Source organism: Eschrichtius robustus, chromosome 14, assembly GCF_028021215.1.
Source record: "Eschrichtius robustus isolate mEscRob2 chromosome 14, mEscRob2.pri, whole genome shotgun sequence".
NCBI classification, from domain to species: Eukaryota; Metazoa; Chordata; class Mammalia; order Artiodactyla; family Eschrichtiidae; genus Eschrichtius; species Eschrichtius robustus.
In genome coordinates, this window is record NC_090837.1 from 16,267,844 (window position 1) to 16,290,399 (window position 22,556).

Sequence of the window (22,556 nt, forward strand, 5' to 3'; positions counted from 1 at the left end):
CTATTTTTCCATAATCTTCTGATATCAGGCCACAGTTCTTTTTTTTTTTTTTTCAATCTTTTGAAAACTTTTTATTATGTGAAATTTTTTTTGATTGCTCAATATTTTTATTTAAAAAAATTTTTTTTTAACATCTTTATTGGAGTATAATTGCTTTACAATGGTGTGTTAGTTTCTGCTGTATAACAAAGTGAATCAGCTATACGTATACATATATCCCCATATCTCCTCCCTCTTGCGTCTCCCTCCCACCCTCCCTATCCCACCCCTCTAGGTGGTCACAAAGCACCGAGCTGATCTCCCTGTGCTATGCGGCTGCTTCCCACTAGCTATCTATTGTACGTTTGGTAGTGTATATATGTCCATGCCACTCTCTCACTTCGTCCCAGCTTACTCTTCCCCCTCCCCGTGTCCCCAAGTCCATTCTCTACGTCTGCGTCTTTATTCCTGTCCTGCCGCTAGCTTCTTCAGAACCTTTTTTTTTTTAGATTCCATATATATGTGTTAGCATACGGTATATGTTTTTCTCTTTCTGACTTCACTCTGTATGACGGACTCTAGGTCCATCCAGCTCGCTATAAATAACTCAATTTCGTTTCTTTTTATGGCTGAGTAATATTCCATTGTATATATGTGCCACATCTTCTTTATCCATTCATCTGTCGTGGACACTTAGGTTGCTTCCGTGTCCTGGCTATTGTAAATAGAGCTGCAATGAACATTTTGGTACATGACTCTTTTTGAATTATGGTTTTCTCAGGGTATGTGCCCAGTAGTGGGATTGCTGGGTCGTATGGTAGTTCTATTTTTAGTTTTTTAAGAAACCTCCATACTGTTCTCCATAGTGGCTGTATCAATTTACATTCCCACCAACAGTGCAAGAGGGTTCCCTTTTCTCCACACCCTCTCCAGCATTTATTGTTTCTAGATTTTTTGATGATGGCCATTCTGACTGGTGTAAGGTGATACCTCATTGTAGTTTTGATTTGCATTTCTCTAATGATTAGTGTTGTTGAGCATCCTTTCATGTGTTTGTTGGCAATCCGTATATCTTCTTTGGAGAAATGTCTGTTTAGGTCTTCTGCCCATTTTTGGATTGCGTTGTTTGTTTTTTTGATATGGAGCTGCATGAGCTGCTTGTAAATTTTGGAGATTAATCCTTTGTCAGTTGCTTCATTTGCAAATATTTTCTCCTATTCTGAGGGTTGTCTTTTAGTCTTGTTTATGATTTCCTTTGCTGTGCAAAAGCTATTAAGTTTCATTAGGTCCCATTCATTTATTTTTGTTTTTATTTCCATTTCTCTAGGAGGTGGGTCAAAAAGGATCTTGCTGTGATTTATGTCATAGAGGGTCCTGCCTATGTTTTCCTCTAAGAGTTTGATAGTGTCTGGCCTTACATTTAGGTCTTTACTCCATTTTGAGTTTATTTTTGTGTATGGTGTTTGGGAGTGTTCTAATTTCATTCTTTTACATGTAGCTGTCCAGTTTTCCCAGCACCACTTATTGAAGAGGCTGTCTTTTCTCCATTGTATATTCTTGCCTCCTTTATCAAAAATAAGGTGACCATATGTGCGTGGGTTTATCTCTGGGCTTTCTATCCTGTTCCATTGATCTATGTTTCTGTTTTTGTGCCAGTACCATATTGTCTTGATTACTGTAGCTTTGTAGTGTAGTCTGAAGACAGGGAGTCTGATTCCTCCAGCTCCGTTTTTCTTTCTCAAGATTGCTTTGGCTATTCGGAGTCTTTTGTGTTTCCATACAAATTGTGAAATTTTTTGTTCTAGTTCTGTGAAAAATGCCATTGGTAGTTTGATAAGGATTGCATTGAATCTGTAGATTGCCTTGGGTAGTATAGTCATTTTCACAATATTGATTCTTCCAATCCAAGAACATGGTATATCTCTCCATCCGTTGGTATCATCTTTAATTTCTTTCATCAGTGTCTTATAGTTTTCTGCATACAGGTCTTTTGTCTCCTTAGGTAGGTTTATTCCTAGGTATTTTATTCTTTTTGTTGCAGTGGTAAATGTGTTTCCTTAATTTCTCTTTCAGATTTTTCATCATTAGTGTATAGGAATGCAAGAGATTTCTGTGCCTTAATTTTGTATCCTGCTACTTTACTAAATTCATTGATTAGCTCTAGTAGTTTTCTGGTGGCATCTTTAGGATTGTCTATGTATAGTATCATGTCATCTGCAAACAGTGACAGCTTTACTTCTTCTTTTCCGATTTGGATTCCTTTTATTTCTTTTTCTTCTCTGATTGCTGTGGCTAAAACTTCCAAGACTATGTTGAATAATAGTGGTGAGAGTGGGCAACCTTGTCTTGTTCCTGATCTTAGTGGAAATGGTTTCAGTTTTTCACCATTGAGGACGATGTTGGCTGTGGGTTTGTCATGTATGGCCTTTATTATGCTGAGGTAAGTTCCCTCTATGCCTACTTTCTGGAGGGTTTTTATCATAAATGGGTGTTGAATTTTGTCGAAAGCTTTCTCTGCATCTATTGAGATGGTCATATGGTTTTTCTCCTTCAATTTGTTAATATGGTGTATCACATTGATTGATTTGCGTATATTGAAGAATCCTTGCATTCCTGGGATAAACCCCACTTGATCATGGTGTATGATCCTTTTAATGTGCTGTTGGATTCTGTCTGCTAGTGTTTTGTTGAGGATTTTTGCATCTATGTTCATCAGTGATATTGGCCTGTAGTTTTCTTTCTTTGTGACATCTTTGTCTGGTTTTGGTATCAGGGTGATGGTGGCCTCGTAGAATGAGTTGGGGAGTGTTCCTCCCTTTGCAATATTTTGGAAGAGTTTGAGAAGGATAGGTGTTAGCTGTTCTCTAAATGTTTGATAGAATTCGCCTGTGAAGCCATCTGGTCCTGGGCTTTTGTTTGTTGGAAGATTTTTAATCACAGTCTCAATTTCAGTGCTTGTGATTGGTCTGTTTATATTTTCTCTTTAAAATACACACAATAGTGGAAGAAATTATATAATGAATCTGCATTACCCATCACCCGACTTCAGGCAATTTTCAACGTATTGCCAAATTCATTTTACTGCACCTCATACCCTCTACCTTTTGCTGATTATTTTTTACAACTTTATTAGATACAATTTGTATCCTATAAAATTCACTCATTTTAAGTGTGGAGTTCAATGAGTTATAGTAAATTAACAAGTCATGCATCATCACAGTACAGTTTTTGAGCATTTCCATCAGCCCAGCAAGCTTCTCCAGTGTCAGTTTGATGTCAATACCTGCTCTTACCCCCAGTCCCAGTGCTTTTTCTGGATATTTCATATAAATTGTCCTATGATATGTAGTCTTTTGTGTCTGTCTTCTTTTACTTAGCATATATTTCACTAATGCTGTATTATGTACCAATATTCTGTTCCTGTCTATTATTGTTATTATTATTTGGCCGAACTGTGCAGCTTATGGGATCTTAGTTCCCTAACCAGGGAACAAACCGAGGCCCCGGCAGTGAAAGCACCAAGTCTGAACCCTTGGACAGCCAGGGAACTCCCCGTTCCTATCTCTTATGAAGTAGTGTTGCTTCGTATGCATGAACCACATTTTGCCATCAGGCCACATTTCTTGTTATTCTCTCTGACACTTCTTTCTCTACGCATCCTCCTCTAAGGGCAGCTGCCTTCTTAACTGTGCTCAGAAAATTGCTATGCCTTTTCATTACAGCAAGGCCAGCAAAGAAAGGAGCAGTAGATGAGTGTGATAGAGATAAGCCCTGTTTAAAAGCAGATGCTGTCAACGGGTGTTTTTTACCCACAGCTTCTCAAGCGGTGTGTGGGGGGCAGCAGTGGCAGCCACCCCTCTGTCCTCCCCACAGTGCTATTTTCTTCAGGGCCTTGGACATTTATTTACTTGGTTTATTAATTAATTGTGGCTGTTGCTATTGAATATAATGATGTCTTCTCCCTCTGAGAAGGAAGGACAGAGCAAATTCCAGTACTGGATAGAAGAAGTTGATGAAGCTCTGTGTCTCTCTTAAATAAGCAACATGTGTTCATTGTAACAATAATCAAACACAGTACAAAAATGCATAAACTAAGAAAAAAACACTACCCTCACTTTCTTCTTCCTCTCCATTTGTCCTATAGTTTGTTCTCTTGACTTAACTGAAATGAAATGACTACATAATAACGTACCATCGTTTTTAACCATTCTCTATCAATGAATACTTTCATTATTTCCTTCTTTTGTTGCTGTTATATTTCCCAGCAGTGCTGCAGGGACTGTTCTTATACCTTTACACAGTCGTGCTTGTATTTCTGTGGGAGAGATTTGAGAGATGCCTAGAAGTAGGGCATTGAGTATTTTAAACTTGACTGACACTGCATAATTACCATTCCCAAAAGGCTACATACTCCCACAAATTCCCCTTATCTCTTCATTTTAGGTATGGGTCAGTGTCATGATTGGACTGAAGATTGTGTGCTCTTCGGAGAGTTACCAGTTCTGTTATATTTTTTAGGCATGGTGGATATTGCCCGGCAGACGGTTGAATTCCTCTACGAGGAGAACGGTGGCATCCCAAGAGACCTTTATCTCCCCACCATTGAAGACATTAAGGACGAAGCAAACAAGTTCACAATTGATAAAGTTCGAAAAGGTTTTGCTTCGCCCGCTTCCTTCACCTATGAAACGTCCTCTGAAATGAGAAATTGCGTTTTCCCAAGCATGAGTTTGAGCCAGGCAGCTGCTGGCTCTTCTAGGGTGACTCTCCTCACTCTGGGTGATGTGAGCTCTTCCAGGCTCTCCCATGTGAGGCCCTAGGCTTCCTGGTGGGGCACGAGTAGAAGCTGTCTGGCCTCTGGGGGCCTCTTCCGCATTCCCAGAACCACTCACATGAGCAGGGTGAGATAAGGCACTTGAGAAGTGGAGCGTGGGTGGAGGATTGCAGATAGGCCTCTCGGGCTTAGTCCTGGCTGCCCAGCTAATAAACCATGAATATGTGGCTGTACTGTGCTTTTTAGAATTTTATACAATGTATTTATTCATTTGATTAAAAATCTATTGCATATCTTGAGGAAATGAAAATATAGAAAAGCACAAAAAGGAAATAAAACAACTCATTATTAGACCTTCACAAACATCATGGGCAGGGGCAGGCATATATATTTTCTTTTTTTTTTTTTTTAATGAAACTCTCTAGGAGTTAAGCCAGCATTTTATTTATTTATTTATTTTTGGCTGTGTTGGGTCTTCGTTTCTGTGCGAGGGCTTTCTCCAGTTGGGGCAAGTGGGGCCACTCTTCATCGCGGTGCGCGGGTCTTTCACCGTTGCGGCCTCTCTTGTTGCGGGGCACAGGCTCCAGACGCGCAGGCTCAGTAGTTGTGGCTCACGGGCCTAGTTGCTCCGCGGCATATGGGATCCTCCCAGACCAGGGCGCGAACCCGCGTCCCCTGCATTGGCAGGCAGACTCTCAACCGCTGCACCACCAGGGAAGCCCCTAGTTTTCTTTTTTAATTCCTCTTTTTTTGAGAGAGAGAATTCACATACCATAAAATTCACCCTTTTAAAGTATACATTTCAGCGGTTTTCGTATATTCACAAAGTTGTGCAACCACCAAACCATTGCCTCTAATTCCAGAACATTTTCATCCCTCAAAAGGAATTCTGGGGGCTTCCCTGGTGGCGCAGTGGTTGAGAGTCTGCCTGCCAATGCAGGGGACACGGGTTCGAGCCCTGGTCTGGGAGGATCCCACGTGCCACGGAGCAGCTGGGCCCGTGAGCCACAATTACTGAGCCTGCGCGTCTGGAGCCTGTGCTCCGCAACAAGAGAGGCCGCGATAGTGAGAGGCCAGCGCACCGCGATGAAGAGTGGCCCCCACTCACCGCAACTGGAGAAAGCCCTGGCACAGAAACGAAGACCCAACACAGCCAAAAATAAATTAATTAATTAATTAAAAAAAAAAAAAAAAAGGAACTCTGTACCCTCCCCACTCCCCATTCCTCCTTCCTACTAGCCCCTGGCAACCATTGGTCTACTTTCTGCCTCTATAGATTTGCCTAGTCTGGATGTTTCGTAAAAATGGACTCATGCAGCGTGCAGTCTTTTGTGTCTGGCCTCCTTCACGTGGCATAATTTTTCAAGATTCATCCCTGTTGTAGCTCATATTGTTACTTCCTTTTTATGGCAAAAATAATATTCCATTGTATGGATAGTACCCCATTTTGTTTGTCCATTTGTCAACTGATGGACACTTGGGTTCCTTCTACCTTTTGGCTATTATGAATCATGCTGCTATGAACATTTGTGTACAGGTTTTTGTGTGGACATGTTTCCATTCCTCTTGGGTATATATGTAGGAGTGGAATTGCTGGGTCATATGGTAACTTTATGTCTCACTTTTTGAGGAACTGCCAGGTGGTTTTCCAAAGTGCCCCATTTTACATTCCCGTCAGCACATATGAGGGTTCCAATTTCTCTACATCCTGGCCAGCACTTACTATTGCCTGTTTTTTGATTATAGCCATCCTAATGGATGTGAAGTGGTATCTCATTGTGGCTTTGACTTGCATTTCTCTAATAACTAATGATGTTGAACAACTTTTCATGCATATCTTTTCTCTTTAGAAAAATGTTTATTCACATTTTCTGCCCATTTTTTAATAGGCTTGTCTTTTTATTGTTGAATTGCCCGAGTTCTTACAATACTTTGTTTTATTATCTTCCGGACTGAGCTGTGTTCCTTTTGGGTTATAACTAAACTGAGGGTATTGGTAAATGCCGTAGAGTTATTTTAGACCCTAAAATATAGGGTCCCAAAATAATAATGGTACTTGCTCCTGAAAAAACTTCTCCCTCTACCCTCCTCAGGTCTCACGGTAGTAACCCGCTCTCCAGACAGCAATAACGTAGCCAGCAGTACTGTTGGAACTGCCCTGCCAAAATTTGCCATCCGAGGGATGCTGAAAACCTTTGGGCTTCATGGAGTTGTCTTAGATGTTGATTCAGTGAGTGAACAGTCTTTTATATACACTGAGACTTTCATGCCCAGACTCCAAATACCTTAAAAAGTGATTATACAGGTAGATTATTCTTCAAATTAGGGATAAAGAAACCAGGCTGAGTGCTGTCATGCCAGATGAGTTGCCTGAGATTTTCTCATGGGCCCAGATCAGCGCTGATTGTAGAACATAAGCTCTTAACTCTCAGTGCTGTCAGCGCCTTCAGACCATGCTGCCACTGCCGTTTTTTTCCGTCAACCATGTTCAGACTGCCCCTACCTTATATCTTCCAAGTTCCAAGGGAAATTTCTCCTGTTGGCCTTGATGAATGGATGATCTGTCATTGTCATGATTGTTATACAGACTCAAAGAAATAGTTTTGTGATTTTGATCATGTCATCTTACTGGTTCTCGCAGCCTCAGTTTCCCCGTCTGTAAAATGAGTGTATTAAACTAGATCAGTTGTTTTCTTCTCAGCTTTGCAGAGCCCTCTCCTGGGGCTCAGCAAGGATTAAGGTGGGGTGGGGTGGCAGGGGGGAAGGAATAGAAGAGAGTAAGGGCCAAGCCTAAGCTTTCTTTTGGAAACAGAGGCCTTGAAGGCTGTGACTACATGATCCTTAGGTTACATATACATGCTTGCATTTCTGTTTCCCATGCAGGAAAAACTGATGAAATAATACACAGATCAAGCCTAAGAGTCTCAGATATAGAAGTATCTATCGCCACATAAATAAGCTTTGGTATCTGTCTGCCTACGGATACAGATAATGTTAGGTATCACTAATGCTTTGAAATTGAAAATTTAACATCTTCAACTGACTCCATTTTACCAGAGTATAATTTAAATCATTACATTTTTAAGAGAGGCTGTTGGCTGGTGATTTACTAAGGTGAACTTTCAAGTAGAAAATTCTATTAGTAATATTGTTAATTTCCCACTGCCTTCTGAGACAAGCTCTGATTCTGGTTAGCAGAAAGTATGTAACTGACAGTATTTTTCAGCAATGGAAATGTGTGAAAGGAAAACTAGAAAAATAGAAATTTTGTTAAAGTAATAATTCTGTTATGTCTCAAGTGGTTTGATTCCCTTTGTTTTAATAGTAGTCCCTAAATAAAGATTACATTGCTATTTGAATCCGGAATGCATATTCATGAGCTTACATTTTTATTTTCCTAGCAATAAAATAGAGCTATCAGACAGATTCCCTGCTTTTACAAAATTATTAACATAAAAACAATGAACATAAATTTTACCTGGCAACAATGCATGTTGAACTGTTACTGAAATATAGCACTCTTCTCTTTAAATTTCTAACTCATGATTACATTGAAGTTCTTTAATTTATTGTACCAATTAAAATTTTCCAACTGGTATGAAAAAACCAAATACACTATCCAGATATCTTTGAACTTTTAGCCTCAATCAGTGACATGAATCTAGTATTTACTGCTATAAAAGTTGGGTCTTACATGTATACATATGTATTTTAAAACTTGGGGAAAAAAGTCAGTGCTCAAAGAACAAATAGACATTTCCTTTTTCTATCGTAGGTAAATGAATTGGTGCAGGTAGAAACGTACCTCCGAAGCGAAGGTGTGCTGGTCCGATACTGGTATCCTATTGATATGTTGGAAAGGCCCCCAGCAGGCTACCGAAGGACTGCCACCAATGGGCTGGTCACCCTGGACAATACCAACCTTCAAATTCACAGGTAAGGGAATGCCCTGGCAGTCCAGTGGTTAGGACTCTGAGTTCTCGCTGCCGAGGGCCTGGGTTCAGTCCCTGGTTGGGGAACTAAAATCCCACAGGCCACGTGGCATGGCCAGAAATTTTTAAAAAATAAATTCACAGGTAAAATTGAGCCCTTCTTTCTAGCGGGTCACAGAAATCCACTTACTCTGTTTTATCACATGTGCCATTCATCGTTGACAAAGAAGGCTTTTCTTTCAAAGCTAAGAGAGAGACAGAGGCAGCTGGTAAAGATAACAGCGAATTGCAAGAGTTAGGAAGAAAAGTTGCAGGATCCAATATCACCTGACCTATGCCATGGATACTCTGCCGTAAGTTGGGGGTATTGAGGGGTGTCTGGAGATTTGAAGAGCGTGGAAAAGTTCTAAAGTGTAAACCAAGTCAAGAAGAGACAACTAAGAGGAGTCCAGGCACTGTGTGAGCAGCCAGCTCATTTCTGTTAAACTAACAAGGTATTCCTTGAGTGCTCCTTTGTGCCCAGCACTTTGCGGGGGTCTCTGAGGGGACCGGTGCCTGCCCTCTGTGGGTTGAATCCTAAAGATCTGGCAAAATTCCTTCACATGCACCTGTAAATTCCTTCTTTCAGTCATAAAAATTCTTGCAACAATTCAGACGAAAATATAATGATAAATGGAGCTCTCTGATAAAACTTCCCCATAAACTATTTTTCATACTGTTCATCCAATAGCATTGTAACTTCTCATTATATTGTCAATTATGAAGCAACTTGAGTGTATCTCCAACTTAGACCTCTCCCTGGAACACCAGATGGACGTATCCAACTGCCTCCTTGCCATCTCCACTCAGATATTTCATTGCCCCATTTGGGTGGTCTTAAGTTCAACTTGACAATCAAATTCACAAGACCCAAATAGGCTATACTTGGCACTAGCTTCACCTAGAAAGATCCAAGATGGGAAGCATGGCGTGCCACAGGGAAGTGTCGTGCATACATTTCAGCAGGAGTCGTAGTCATCCACACAGAAGTTCAACGGCTATTCTCTGACCCCACCCACCCACCCAGTGACAACCCAGGTGTGAGGGGTAGACTCCACGTCGCCGTGTTCACATGATGGCTGAGCAGCCCCACGTCCCAAATAGAAGCCGGTATCTTTTGTAACAACTCCACAGGCATAGCTTCTAGGGATTTCGGCAAGAGGCATGCCCAGTTCGTAAGAGTCACCATTTTCTGGAAAGCCCGAAACTGTAGCTTCCCACCAAGAGCACTCTTTCTTCAGTCCTCCCAGTGCAGCTTGCCAATCGGGGGTTGTTTTGCCCATAAGCAACATGCCTGGTAATATTGCTGATATTCGGGAGTTCCCTGGTGACCTAGCGGTTAGGATTCCCAGCTTTCACTGCCATGGCCCAGGTTCAGTCCCTGGTCAGGGAATTGAGATCCTGTAAGCCGCACAGTGCGGCCAAAAAAAAAAAAATACACACACACACACACACATATATATGGCTAATACTACTTTTGTCAGGTTTTTAGAACTGAGCTAAAAACAAGTTAGCCTAAGTCAGTTCTTACGTGGACAAGGCTCTGGTTTTGTTGACCCTTTACTCACAGATAATCTAATAGGTGCCTAAAATGTCGCATGTGAGGTGGAATTCGGGCCTTCTCCTCCACCGGTCTTTCCACATCTGTGAGGGGTGCCCAAGTCACCCTTTGTCCTCACTGCCTCACGTAACCAATCGGCAGGTCCCGTTGACTCTTCCTCCAAAGTACATCCCAGGCTGCTTCTCTCCATCTCCGCCTCCACCACACTGGTCTAGGCCTCAGCTCTCCCTTCTCCCCACAGCAGCCGAGTGATCTTTTAGAAACACAGATCAGATCATTCATCTCTCTCCTCTAATTCAAACCTTCCCATGGCGTTCCACTTCCCGTGGAGTGGAATTCAAACCCTTAACCTGGCTAACGAAACCCTCCCCGAGCCTCAGAGTCTGTCTGCTTCTCCCTGCGTACTCTCCTTCTGCAGTTTCTCTCACACACCAAGCTTGTTTCCTCCTCGGTGTCTCTGTGTATGCTGTTCCCTCTGCCTGCAATGCTTTGCCCAGTACTTTGCATGGCTGTCTCATTCTTTTTTTTTTTTTTTTTTTTAATTTAATTTTATTTATTTTTTTATACAGCAGATGTATGTTTTATGTGTCCGGTCTTACATTTAGGTCTTGAATCCATTTTGAGTTTATTTTTGTGTATGGTGTTAGGGAGTGTTCTTATTTCATTCTTTTACATGTAGCTGTCCAGTTTTCCCAGCACCACTTATTGAAGACACTGTCTTTTCTCCATTGTATATCTTTGCCTCCTTTGTCATAGATTAGTTGACCAGAGGTGCATGGGTTTATCTCTGGGCTTTCTATCCTGTTCCATTGATCTATATTTCTGTTTTTGTGCCAGTACCATATTGTCTTGATTACTGTAGCTTTGTAGTATAGTCTGAAGTCAGGGAGTCTGATTCCTCCAGCTCTGTTTTTTTCCCTCAAAACTATAGGTGTCTTTGCCAATAGCTTTGGCTATTCGGGGTCTTTTGTGTCTCCATACAAATTTTAAGATTTTTTGTTCTAGTTCTGCAAAAAATGCCATTGGTAATTTGATAGGGATTGCATTGAATCTGTAGATTGCTTTGGGTAGTATAGTCATTTTCACAATATTGATTCTTCCAATCCAAGAACATGGTATATCTCTCCATCCGTTGGTATCTTTAATTTCATTCAACAGTGTCTTATAGTTTTCTGCATACAGTTCTTTTGTCTCCCTAGGTAGGTTTATTCCTAGGTATTTTATTCTTTTTGTTGCAATGGTAAATGGGAGTGTTTCCTTAATTTCTCTTTCAGATGTTTCATCGTTAGTGTATAGGAATGCAAGAGATTTCTGTGCATTAATTTTGTATCCTGCAACTTTACCAAATTCATTGATTGGCTCTAGTAGTTTTCTGGTGGCATCTTTAGGATTCTCTATGTACAGTATCATGTCATCCGCAAACAGTGACAGTTTTACTTCTTCTTTTCCAATTTGTATTCCTTTTATTTCTTTTTCTTCTCTGATTGCCGTGGCTAGGACTTCCAAAACTATGTTGAATAATAGTGGCGAGAGTGGACATCCTTGTCTTGTTCCTGATCTTAGAGGAAATGGTTTCAGTTTTTCACCATTGAGAATGATATTTGCTGTGGGTTTGTCGTATATGGCCTTGATTATGTTGAGGTAGGTTCCCTCTGTGCCCACTTTCTGGAGAGTTTTTATCATAAATGGGTGTTGAATTTTGTCAAAAGCTTTTTCTGCATCTATTGAGATAATCATATGGCTTTTCTTCTTCAATTTCTTATGTTAAAATGGTGTATCACATTGATTGATTTGCGTATATTGAAGAATCCTTGCATCCCTGGGATAAATCTGACTTGATCATGGTGCATGATCCTTTTAATGTGTGATTCTGTTTGCTAGCATTTTGTTGAGGATTTTTGCATCTATATTCATCAGTGATATTGGTCTGTAATTTTCTTTTTTTGTAGTATCTTTGTCTGGTTTTGGTATCCGGGTGATGGTGGCCTCCTAGAATGAGAGTTTGGGAGTGTGCCTTCCTCTGCAATTTTTTGGAAGAGTTTGAGAAGGATGGGGGTTAGCTCTTCTCTAAATGTTTGATAGAATTCACCTGTGAAGCCATCTGGTCCTGGACTTTTGTTTGTTGGAAGATTTTTTTTTTTTTAAACATCTTTATTGGAGTATAATTGCTTTACAATGGTGTGTTAGTTTCTGCTTTATAACAAAGTGAATCAGTTATACATATACATATGTTCCCATATCTCTTCCCTCTTGCATCCCCCTCCCTCCCACCCTCCCTATCCCACCCCTCTAGGTGGTCACAAAGCACCGAGCTGACCTCCCTGTGCTATGCGGCTGCTTCCCACTAGCTATCTATTTTACATTTGGTAGTGTATATATGTCCATGACACTCTCTCACCCTGTCACATCTCACCCCTCCCCCTCCCAATATCCTCAAGTCCATTCTCTAGTAGGTCTGTGTCTTTATTCCCGTCTTGCCACTAGGTTCTTCATGACCTTTTTTTTTTTTTTTCCTTAGATTCCATATATATGTGTTAGCATACTGTATTTGTTTTTCTCTTTCTGACTTACTTCACTCTGTATGACAGACTCTAACTCCATCCACCTCATTACAAATACCTCCATTTCATTTCTTTTTATGGCTGAGAAATATTCCATTGTATATATGTGCCACATCTTCTTTATCCATTCATCCGATGATGGACACTTAGGTTGCTTCCATGTCCTGGCTATTGTAAATAGAGCTGCAATGAACATTTTGGTACATGACTCTTTTTGAATTATGGTTTTCTCAGGGTATATGCCCCGTAGTGGGATTGCTGGGTCATATGGTAGTTCGATTTTTAGTTTTTTAAGGAACCTCCATACTGTTCTCCATAGTGGCTGTATCAATTTACATTCCCACCAACAGTGCAAGAGGGTTCCCTTTTCTCCACACCCTCTCCAGCATTTATTGTTTCTAGATTTTTTGATGATGGCCATTCTGACCGGTGTGAGATGATACCTCATTGTAGTTTTGATTTGCATTTCTCTAATGATTAAGGATGTTGAGCATTCTTTCATGTGTCTGTTGGCCATCTGTATATCTTCTTTGGAGAAATGTCTATTTAGGTCTTCTGCCCATTTTTGGATTGGGTTGTTTGTTTTTTTGTTATTGAGCTGCATGAGCTGCTTGTAAATCTTGGAGATTAATCCTTTGTCAGTTGCTTCATTTGCAAATATTTTCTCCCATTCTGAGGGTTGTCTTTTGGTCTTGTTTATGGTTTCCTTTGCTGTGCAAAAGCTTTTAAGTTTCATTAGGTCCCATTCATTTATTTGTGTTTTTATTTCCATTTCTCTAGGGGCTGGGTCAAAAAGGATCTTGCTGTGATTTATGTCATAGAGTGTTCTGCCTATGTTTTCCTCTAAGAGTTTGATAAGTGTCTGGCCTTACACTTAGGTCTTTAATCCATTTTGAGTTTATTTTTGTGTATGGTGTCAGGGAGTGTTCTAATTTCATACTTTTACATGTACCTGTCCAATTTTCCCAGCACCACTTATTGAAGAGGCTGTCTATTCTCCATTGTATATTCTTGCCTCCTTTATCAAAGGTAAGGTGACCATATGTGCGTGGGTTTATCTCTGGGCTTTCTATCCTGTTCCATTGATCTATATTTCTGTTTTTGTGCCAGTACCAAACTGTCTTGATTACTGTAGCTTTGTAATATAGTCTGAAGTCAGGGAGCCTGATTCCTCCAGCTCCATTTTTCGTTCTCAAAATTGCTTTGGCTATTCGGGGTCTTTTGTGTCTCCATACAAATTGTGCAATTTTTTGTTCTAGTTCTGTGAAAAATGCCAGTGGTAGTTTGATAGGGATTGCATTGAATCTGTAGATTGCTCTGGGTAGTAGAGTCATTTTCACAATGTTGATTCTTCCAATCCAAGAACATGGTATATCTCTCCATCTATTTGTATCATCTTTAATTTCTTTCATCAGTGTCCTATAATTTTCTGCATACAGGTCTTTTGTCTCCTTAGGTAGGCTTATTCCTAGATATTTTATTCTTTTTGTTGCAATGGTAAACAGGAGTGTTTTCTTAATTTCACTTTCAGATTTTTCATCATTAGTGTATAGGAATGCAAGAGATTTCAGTGCATTAATTTTGTATCCTGCTACTTTACCAAATTCATTGATTAGCTCTAGTAGTTTTCTGGTAGCATCTTTAGGATTCTCTATGTATAGTATCATGTCATCTGCAAACAGTGACAGCTTTACTTCTTCTTTTCCAATTTGGATTCCTTTTATTTCTTTTTCTTCTCTGATTGCTGTGGCTAACACTTCCAAAACTATGTTGAATAATAGTGGTGAGAGTGGGCAACCTTGTCTTGTTCCTGATCTTAGTGGAAATGGTTTCAGTTTTTCACCATCGAGGACAATGTTGGCTGTGGGTTTGTCATATATGACCTTTATTATGTTGAGGAAAGTTCCCTCTATGCCTACTTTCTGCAGGGCTTTTATCATAAATGGGTGTTGAATTTTGTCGAAAGCTTTCTCTGCATCTATTGAGATGATCATATGGTTTTTCTCCTTCAATTTGTTAATATGATGTATCACGTTGATTGATTTGCATATATTGAAGAATCCTTGCATTCCTGGAATAAACCCCACTTGATCATGGTGTATAATCCTTTTAATGTGCTGTTGGATTCTGTTTGCTAGTATTTTGTTGAGGATTTTTGCATCTATGTTCATCAGTGATATTGGCCTATAGTTTTCTTTCTTTGTGACATCTTTGTCTGGTTTTGGTATCAGGGTGATGGTGGCCTCGTAGAATGAGAGTTTGGGAGTGTGCCTTCCTCTGCAATTTTTTGGAAGAGTTTGAGAAGGATGGGGGTTAGCTCTTCTCTAAATGTTTGATATAATTCACCTGTGAAGCCATCTGGTCCTGGACTTTTGTTTGTTGGAAGATTTTTAATCACAGTTTCGATTTCATTACTTGTGATTGGTCTGTTCATATTTTCTACTTCTTCCTGGTTCAGTCTTGGAAGGTTATACCTTTCTAAGAATTTGTCCATTTCTTCCAGGTTGTCCATTTTATTGGCATAGAGTTGCTTGTAGTAGTCTCTTAGGATGCTTTGTATTTCTGAGGTGTCTGTTGTAACTTCTCCTTTTTCATTTCTGATTTTATTGATTTGAGTCCTCTCCCTCTTTTTCTTGATGAGTCTGGCTAATGGTTTATCAATTTTGTTTATCTTCTCAAAAAACCAGCTTTTAGTTTTATTGATCTTAGCTATTGTTTTCTTTGTTTCTGTTTCATTTATTTCTACTCTGATCTTTATTTCTTTCCTTCTGCTAACTTTGGGTTTTGTTTGTTTTCTTTCTCTAGTTCCTTTAGGTGTAAGGTTAGATTGTTTATTTGAGATTTTTCTTGTTTCTTGAGGTAGGCTTGTATAGCTATAAACTTCCCTCTTAGAACTGCTTTTGCTGCATCCCGTAGGTTTTGGATCGTCGTGTTTTCATTGTCATTTGTCTCTAGGTATTTTTTGATTTCCTCTTTGATTTCTTCAGTGATCTCTTGGTTATTTAGTAACGTATTGTTTAGCCTCCATGTGTTTGTGTTTTTTACGTGTTTTTCCCTGTAATTGATTTCTAATCTCATAGTGTTGTGGTCAGAAAAGATGCTTGATATGATTTCAGTTTTCTTAAATTTACTGAGGCTTGATTTGTGACCCAAGATGTGATCTATCCTGGAGAATGTTCCGTGAGCACTTGAGAAGAAAGTGTAATCTGCTGTTTTTGGATGGAATGTCCTATAAATATCAATTAAATCTATCTGGTCTATTATGTCATTTAAAGCTTGTGTTTCCTTATTAATTTTCTGTTTGGATGATCTGTCCATTGGTGTAAGTGAGGTGTTAAAGTCCCCCACTATTATTGTGTTACTGTCGATTTCCTCTTTTACAGCTGTTAGCAGTTGCCTTATGTATTGAGGTGCTCCTATGTTGGGTGCCTATATATTTATAATTGTTAGATCTTCTTCTTGAATTGATCCCTTGATCATTATGTAGTGTCCTTCCTTGTCTCTTGTAACATTCTTTATTTTAAAGTCTATTTTATCTGATATGAGTATTGCTATTCCAGCTTTCTTTTGATTTCCATTTGCATGGAATATCTTTTTCCATCCCCTCACTTTCAGTCTGAATGTGTCCCTAGGTCTGAAGTGGGTCTCTTGTAGACAGCATATATACGGGTCTTGTTTTTGTATCCATTCAGCAAGCCTGTGTCTTTTTGTTGGAGCATTTAATCCATTCACATTTAAGGTAATTATCAATGTGTATGTTCCTATTACCATTTTCTTAATTGTTTTGGGTTTGTTTTTGTAGGTCCTTTTCTTCTCTTGCGTTTCCCACTTAGAGAAGTTCCTTTAGCATTTGTTGTAGAGCTGGTTTGGTGGTGCTGAATTCTCTTAGCTTTTGCTCTGTAAAGCTTTTGATTTCTCCATCGAGTCTGAATGAGATCCTTGCCGGGTAGAGTAATCTTGCTTGTAGGTTCTTCTCTTTCATCACTTTAAGTATATCATGCCACTCCGTTCTGGCTTGTAGAGTTTCTGCTGAGAAACTCTGTTAACCTTATGGGAGTTCCCTTGTATGTTATTTGTCGTTTTCCCCTTGCTGCTTTCAATAAATTTTCTTTGTCTTTAATTTTTGCCAATTTGATTACTGTGTGTCTCGGCGTGTTTCTCCTTGGGTTTGTCCTGTATGGGACTCTCTGCCCTTCCTGGACTTGGGTGGCTATTTCCTTTCCCACGTTAGGGGAGTTTTCAACTATAATCTCTTCAAATATTTTCTCGGGTCCTTTCTCTCTCTCTTCTGCTTCTGGGACCCCTATAATGTGAATGTTGTTGCGTTTAATGTTGTCCCAGAGGTCTCTTAGGCCGTCTTCATTTCTTTTCATTCTTTTTTCTTTATTCTGTTCTGCAGCAGTGAATTCCACCATTCTGTCTTCCAGGTCACTTATCCGTTCTTCTGCCTCAGTTATTCTGCTATTGATTCCTTCTAGTGTAGTTTCCATTTCAGTTATTGTATTGTTCATCTCTGTTTGTTTGTTCTTTAATTCTTCTAGGTCTTTGTTAAACATTTCTTGCATCTTCTCAATCTTTGCCTCCTTTTTCCGAGGTCCTGGATCATCTTCACTATCATTATTCTGAATTCTTTTTCTGGAAGGTTGCCTACCTCCACTTCATTTAGTTGTTTTTCTGGGGTTTTATCTTGTTCCTTCATCTGGTGCATAGCCCTCTGCCTGTTCATTTTGTCTGTCTTTCTGTGAATGTGGTTTTTGTTCCACAGGCTTCAGGATTGTAGTTCTTCTTGCTTCTGCTGTCTGCCCTCTGGTGGATTGGCTATCTCATTCTTGTCATTCAGATTGCAATGAATATGTCACCTTTCCAAAAAAGCCTTGCCTCACCATCTAAAGTAAGCCCACAGGAGCACGTTGTTTTAACACTGTATTTTATCAATACTTCCCTTCCAGGACCTGATATTTTTGCTTTTTTAAAAAAAAAAAAAAAACTTGTTTATTGTGTGTCTCCTCCCTCTAGAACATAAGCTTCCTAAAAACAGAGACCTTGTCTGATTCTTTGCTAGAGCCCCCAGTGCTTAATCTGGGCCCTGGCTCACTCTGTAGACTCCAAATATTTGTTGAAGATGATCCCCAAACATATATGCTTGAATATCAATATGGTACTCTTAAAGTTTTTAAAAACTTCTTTAATAAGACTTTCAGTCATATTTTTGGCAAATTTCTCTGATAGATGAAACCTATTGACTGTTGACTAGCAACTTAGAGAAAAGGCAAGAAAGTGCTTTGCAAGGTTACAATCAGACTACAGATGTAGGACATTTACAGTCAGTATTAATGTGGTGATCTCAGTATTGGGAGAAATATGAAACATGCCATAGATTTGTTTGATCAATACAGTGACGGAATTTCTGGTCATAGTATGGGTTTTCATCAGAGGTATACTCTGCCTAAAGCACTCACGTGGGTTTGAGAGAGGACTTTAGAGAATGAAGAGGCAGGGGGGCTCCTCAGCAGAGACTTCAGGGGCATTAACAGTCTGCAGAGTCGACCGAAAATAATCTCACTCCAGCTTCATCCTGGCAACTTGAGGCTTTGCAATCTGAGGAGAGAGCTGGGGGGAGTCTGTAGGGCTTTCAGCTTTCATAGTCAGACCTCATCTGTTTTGCTGCCCTGGTCCTCATGAGCTGTGCTAGTACCGTTAACGGACAGACTTCTGAGGAGGGAAGAAGCAGGTGGAGTTGGTTTGTTTTATATTCTGGCACAAGAATATTACAAACTGGTGGAGCCGAGAAAGAAACCACCTAACATGTACCATCTTAGCTGGTTTCTTTTTTGTCTTCACTTTATATGATGGACGAGCATTACCTTTAATTTGGGTCAGTAGGTAATATCAAGTGATCCCTGTTGGCTCCGAGTGGGTTTAGACCTAGACTTTATAGACACAAAAGGGCTACTTCTTTTTTTTTTTTAATTTTTTATTGAAGTAGAGTTGAATTACAATGTTACGTTAACTACTGCTGTACGTCAAAGTGACTCAGTTATATATATATATATATAAAATGTTCTTTTTCATATTCTCTTCCATTATGGTTTATTACAGGATATTGAATATAGTTCCCTGTGCTGTACAGTAGGACCTTGTCGTTTATCCATCCTATATATACCAGTTTGCATCTGCTAATCCCAAACTCCCAATCCATCCCTCCCCCAACCCCCTCCCCCCTGGCAACCATCAGGCTATTCTCTTATGTCCATGATTCTGTTTCTGTTTCATAGATAGGTTCATTTGTGTCATATTTTAGATTCCACATACAAGTGATATCATGTGGTATTTGTCTTTCTCTTTCTGACTTCACTTAGTATGATGATCTCTAGTTGCATCCATGTTGCTGCAAATGGCATTATTTCATTCTCTCTTACTGCTGAGTAATATTCCATTGTATATATGTACCACATCTTCTTTATCCATTCATCTGTCAGTGGACATTTAGGTTGTTTCCATGTCTTGGCTATTGTGAATAGTGCTGCTTTGAACATAGGGGTGCATGTATCTTTTTGAATTATAGTTTTGTCTGGATATATGCCCAGGATTGGAATTGCTAGATCATATGGTAACTCTATTTTTAGTTTTCTGAGGAACCTCCATGCTGTTTTCCACAGTGGCTGCACCAATTTACATTCCAAAAGGGCTACTTCTAACTTTCCTTCTTGATTAAGTGCTTACTACCAGCAGAATTTTTAATTATGGTGATTAGCTAATAAAATACAGGGAGCCTCCCCTATGCTTAGTATTAGCTAGATTAGATTCTTTACCAAGAGATGCATTTCTAAATGAGACCTGCTTAGTCACTAATGAGCTATTATTCAAGGTGAATGCCAATCACTTCATAAATTCATCACATAAAAAAAAATGCCCACACTGAAATTTTTATAATAGCTTTACAGAGATACAATTCACATACCATGTAATTTACCCATTTAAAGTACACAGGCCAACAATTTTTAGTATATTAACAAAATTCTCTAACCATCATCACTGTCAGTTTTAGAGCATTTTCATCACCCCAAGAAGAAACCCCACACCCATTAGTAGTCAGTTCCCCTTCTCCCGTCCCCTAGCTCAACCCTGCCAATCTAATTTATGTTTCTATGGACTTGCTTAATTCTGGACACTCTATATAAATGGCTTCATAATATGTGAGCTTTTGTGTCTGGCTTCTTTCACTTAGCACAGGGCTGTCCAGGTTCATCCATGTCGTAGCACGTGTCAGTGCTTCATCCCTTTTTATTTGTGAATAACATTCCATTGTATGGATTTACCATGCCTCAGTTGGACATTTGGGCTGTTTCCACTTTTTGGCTACTATATATATGCTACTATGAACACACATATATGTGAGTCTTTATGTGAACATATATTTTCATTTCTTTTTCCACGGTGGTTTTTGAGTTGGGAAAAATCAAACACAACTAAATGTGGCTTTTTGTTTAAAACACGAGTGTCTAACTTGGAGCACAGAACATGAGGCCAGAGAAGCCTGAGATGTGGTCCTTCCCCTTCAGCGGCCTGCGGCCCAGCCCAGTGTGGAGGCCGGAGCGTCAGAGCTCAGTGCCTGTCCCCTGCCCTTCCCTTGCAGGGAGCTGCTGCGCTGCGAGGCCGCACTGGCCAGGCTGTACTGCCGCGTGGCCCTGCTCAACATCTTCGCCCCCAAGCTGCCTCACCTGTTTACCCGCCTCTTCCACATCCCTGCCATCCGGGACATTACCCTGGAGCACCTGCAGCTGCTGTCCAATCAGCTCCTCGCTCCTCCCCTCCCAGGTAAACCTCGGCTTTGCCGCTGTCACTGCAGAAATTAGGCCCAGGATGGAATAGCCCTGAGGGTGAGCTGGGCGCCAAGCAGGAGCTGTGCTTAGTGTCCTTGTTCTCCACGTGAGCAGGGGGAGGAGTCCCAGCACAGGACCTTTAGACTTAGTGTAGATAAACTGCGCGAAAGATTGCAGCTGTCTTTGCAGTACTTTCTCACTCTTTGAAAAATCTAAGTGTATTAGATGACATATTTAGTCATTAACCTATTAAGCATTCATTAAGCAAACTAATCGTGTATCAACGAAAATGAAGTCGTATTTATGAAATCTAGTCACTGTACTGTTGTCACAGACATTCTGTTTGACGTGTAAAGACAGGAGAACGTTCCTGCCATCAAACGCCACCAAAGAGACCTAATTGATTCATCGTGACCTCAAGCGGAGCTGTTTTAATGGGCCAGCCTGTGTGCATCTGCTCAATGTGGGGCCCTTGGAGTGTGGGCTGATGCTGTGTGTTTGCTCCCTTGGTGAATACTAAGTGATGACTCTGCCCTCAACCCGGTTGAAGACTGAAGGGCCCCTTCTGTCTTCCTCTGGAACCTTGGCCTCCAGCCTGCTTCCCTTGACCTCCTAGCTACTAAGATGGGAGCAGGAGTGAGAGGGCAGGTGGCATTGTAAGCATAAAGGACATCTCTCAAAGCCATGGGGTCCCAGCCAGTGCCTGTGTGAACTACATCTCCACAGGCCACTTAAGCACGTGGGGTCCACTGGCCCACCCCAAGAACTTAGAGGCTCCAAAACAGACCTGAAAAGCTTTAACGTGCTTGTGGAAGAAGCTTTGCCACAGTGACTAACACTTGCTTTATAAACTCCACTCTGAGCTACCCCAGTGGTTCCTTGGTGGAACTCCAGGTTGGCCAGGACAGCCGATAGGTCAGGCTCTGGGAACCCCTGAATCCAAGCAGCTCCACTTCTACCTGCTTAATAGACCTGGGCTTCAACTCAGGTTTTTGTTTTAGGCAACCGTTTTGTAGCTTAAAAGAAAGCAAAAATTTAAAGACCACCAAACTCCTGAATCCCCCACCCCCTGCAGGATCTGATTGGTAACGTCTATTATCCAAGACGTATGTCCAAGCTAACCCATCCTGATTTTCTGGACAGAATGCTCCTGGTTCGTTACTCAGGATCTGACAGCCCTTGGCTGCTGCTGTTCTTGTTGACTTGTGTTTTCTTTCCTGTCCCCAGACGGCACCATCAGCTCCAGCTGCATCCTCCTGGCACAGTCCCTGCAGCACTGCATCCATTCCCAGAACTGCTCGGCCACGGACCTCTTCTACCAGGGCAGCTCCCAGACAGTGAGAGAGTGGCTCAACGTGGCCATCACTCGGACCCTGCACCAGGGTGAGGAGAGCCTGTTGGAGCTGACAAAACAGATCTGCTCTTTCCTGCAGGTAAAAGTCCAAAGTTCTGATGTCCCTAAAGTGGGGTTACAGGTTTCAATTGGAAATCTTATTGGCTGGCTGAAAATGACACTTTCTTCCCCAAGCCCCACTAGTCTGCTTTTCTTCGCAGCTCCCCTGCCTTGTCCCATCCGTAGTGTCCTTCCTCCCAGAGGGCTTTTTTGTCCTCCTGATCCTGTTACAGTGTATGCATTGGCTCTCCTTTGCCTGGGAGCTGGGAAAAGGAAATGCTCTCTTGTGTTTAACCCGTGGATTTCCCTGTTAAATGTCTCTGCAGACGGCACCAGAGCAGTTCCCCTCCGAAGAGTTTCCAATTTCCGAGTCCAAGGTCAACATGGACGTCAATTTCCCGGGGGCGGCTTTCGTCATTGTATCTTGCAAAGAAAGTCAGTCTGGATTCCGCAAAGAGTAAGTTGCCCGTACTGCAGAAGATGGTGATGGGGAG

The 22,556-nt window shown here is 40.8% G+C and overlaps 1 protein-coding gene across 4 annotated transcripts in view; it reads left to right on the plus strand.

Annotated features, from left to right (window-relative positions):
- The window catches only part of HECTD4 (HECT domain E3 ubiquitin protein ligase 4), a 199,788-nt gene that overhangs the window by 148,595 nt on the left and 28,637 nt on the right, over positions 1 to 22,556 (plus strand). For all 4 annotated transcript variants that reach the window (XM_068562278.1, XM_068562280.1, XM_068562282.1 and 1 more), the window contains exons 53-58: positions 4,498 to 4,635; positions 6,847 to 6,983; positions 8,529 to 8,689; positions 20,483 to 20,664; positions 21,897 to 22,102; positions 22,389 to 22,519. In XM_068562278.1, coding sequence (XP_068418379.1) covers positions 4,498 to 4,635; positions 6,847 to 6,983; positions 8,529 to 8,689; positions 20,483 to 20,664; positions 21,897 to 22,102; positions 22,389 to 22,519 — 955 coding nt within the window. The remainder of the gene's footprint in view (positions 1 to 4,497; positions 4,636 to 6,846; positions 6,984 to 8,528; positions 8,690 to 20,482; positions 20,665 to 21,896; positions 22,103 to 22,388; positions 22,520 to 22,556) is intronic.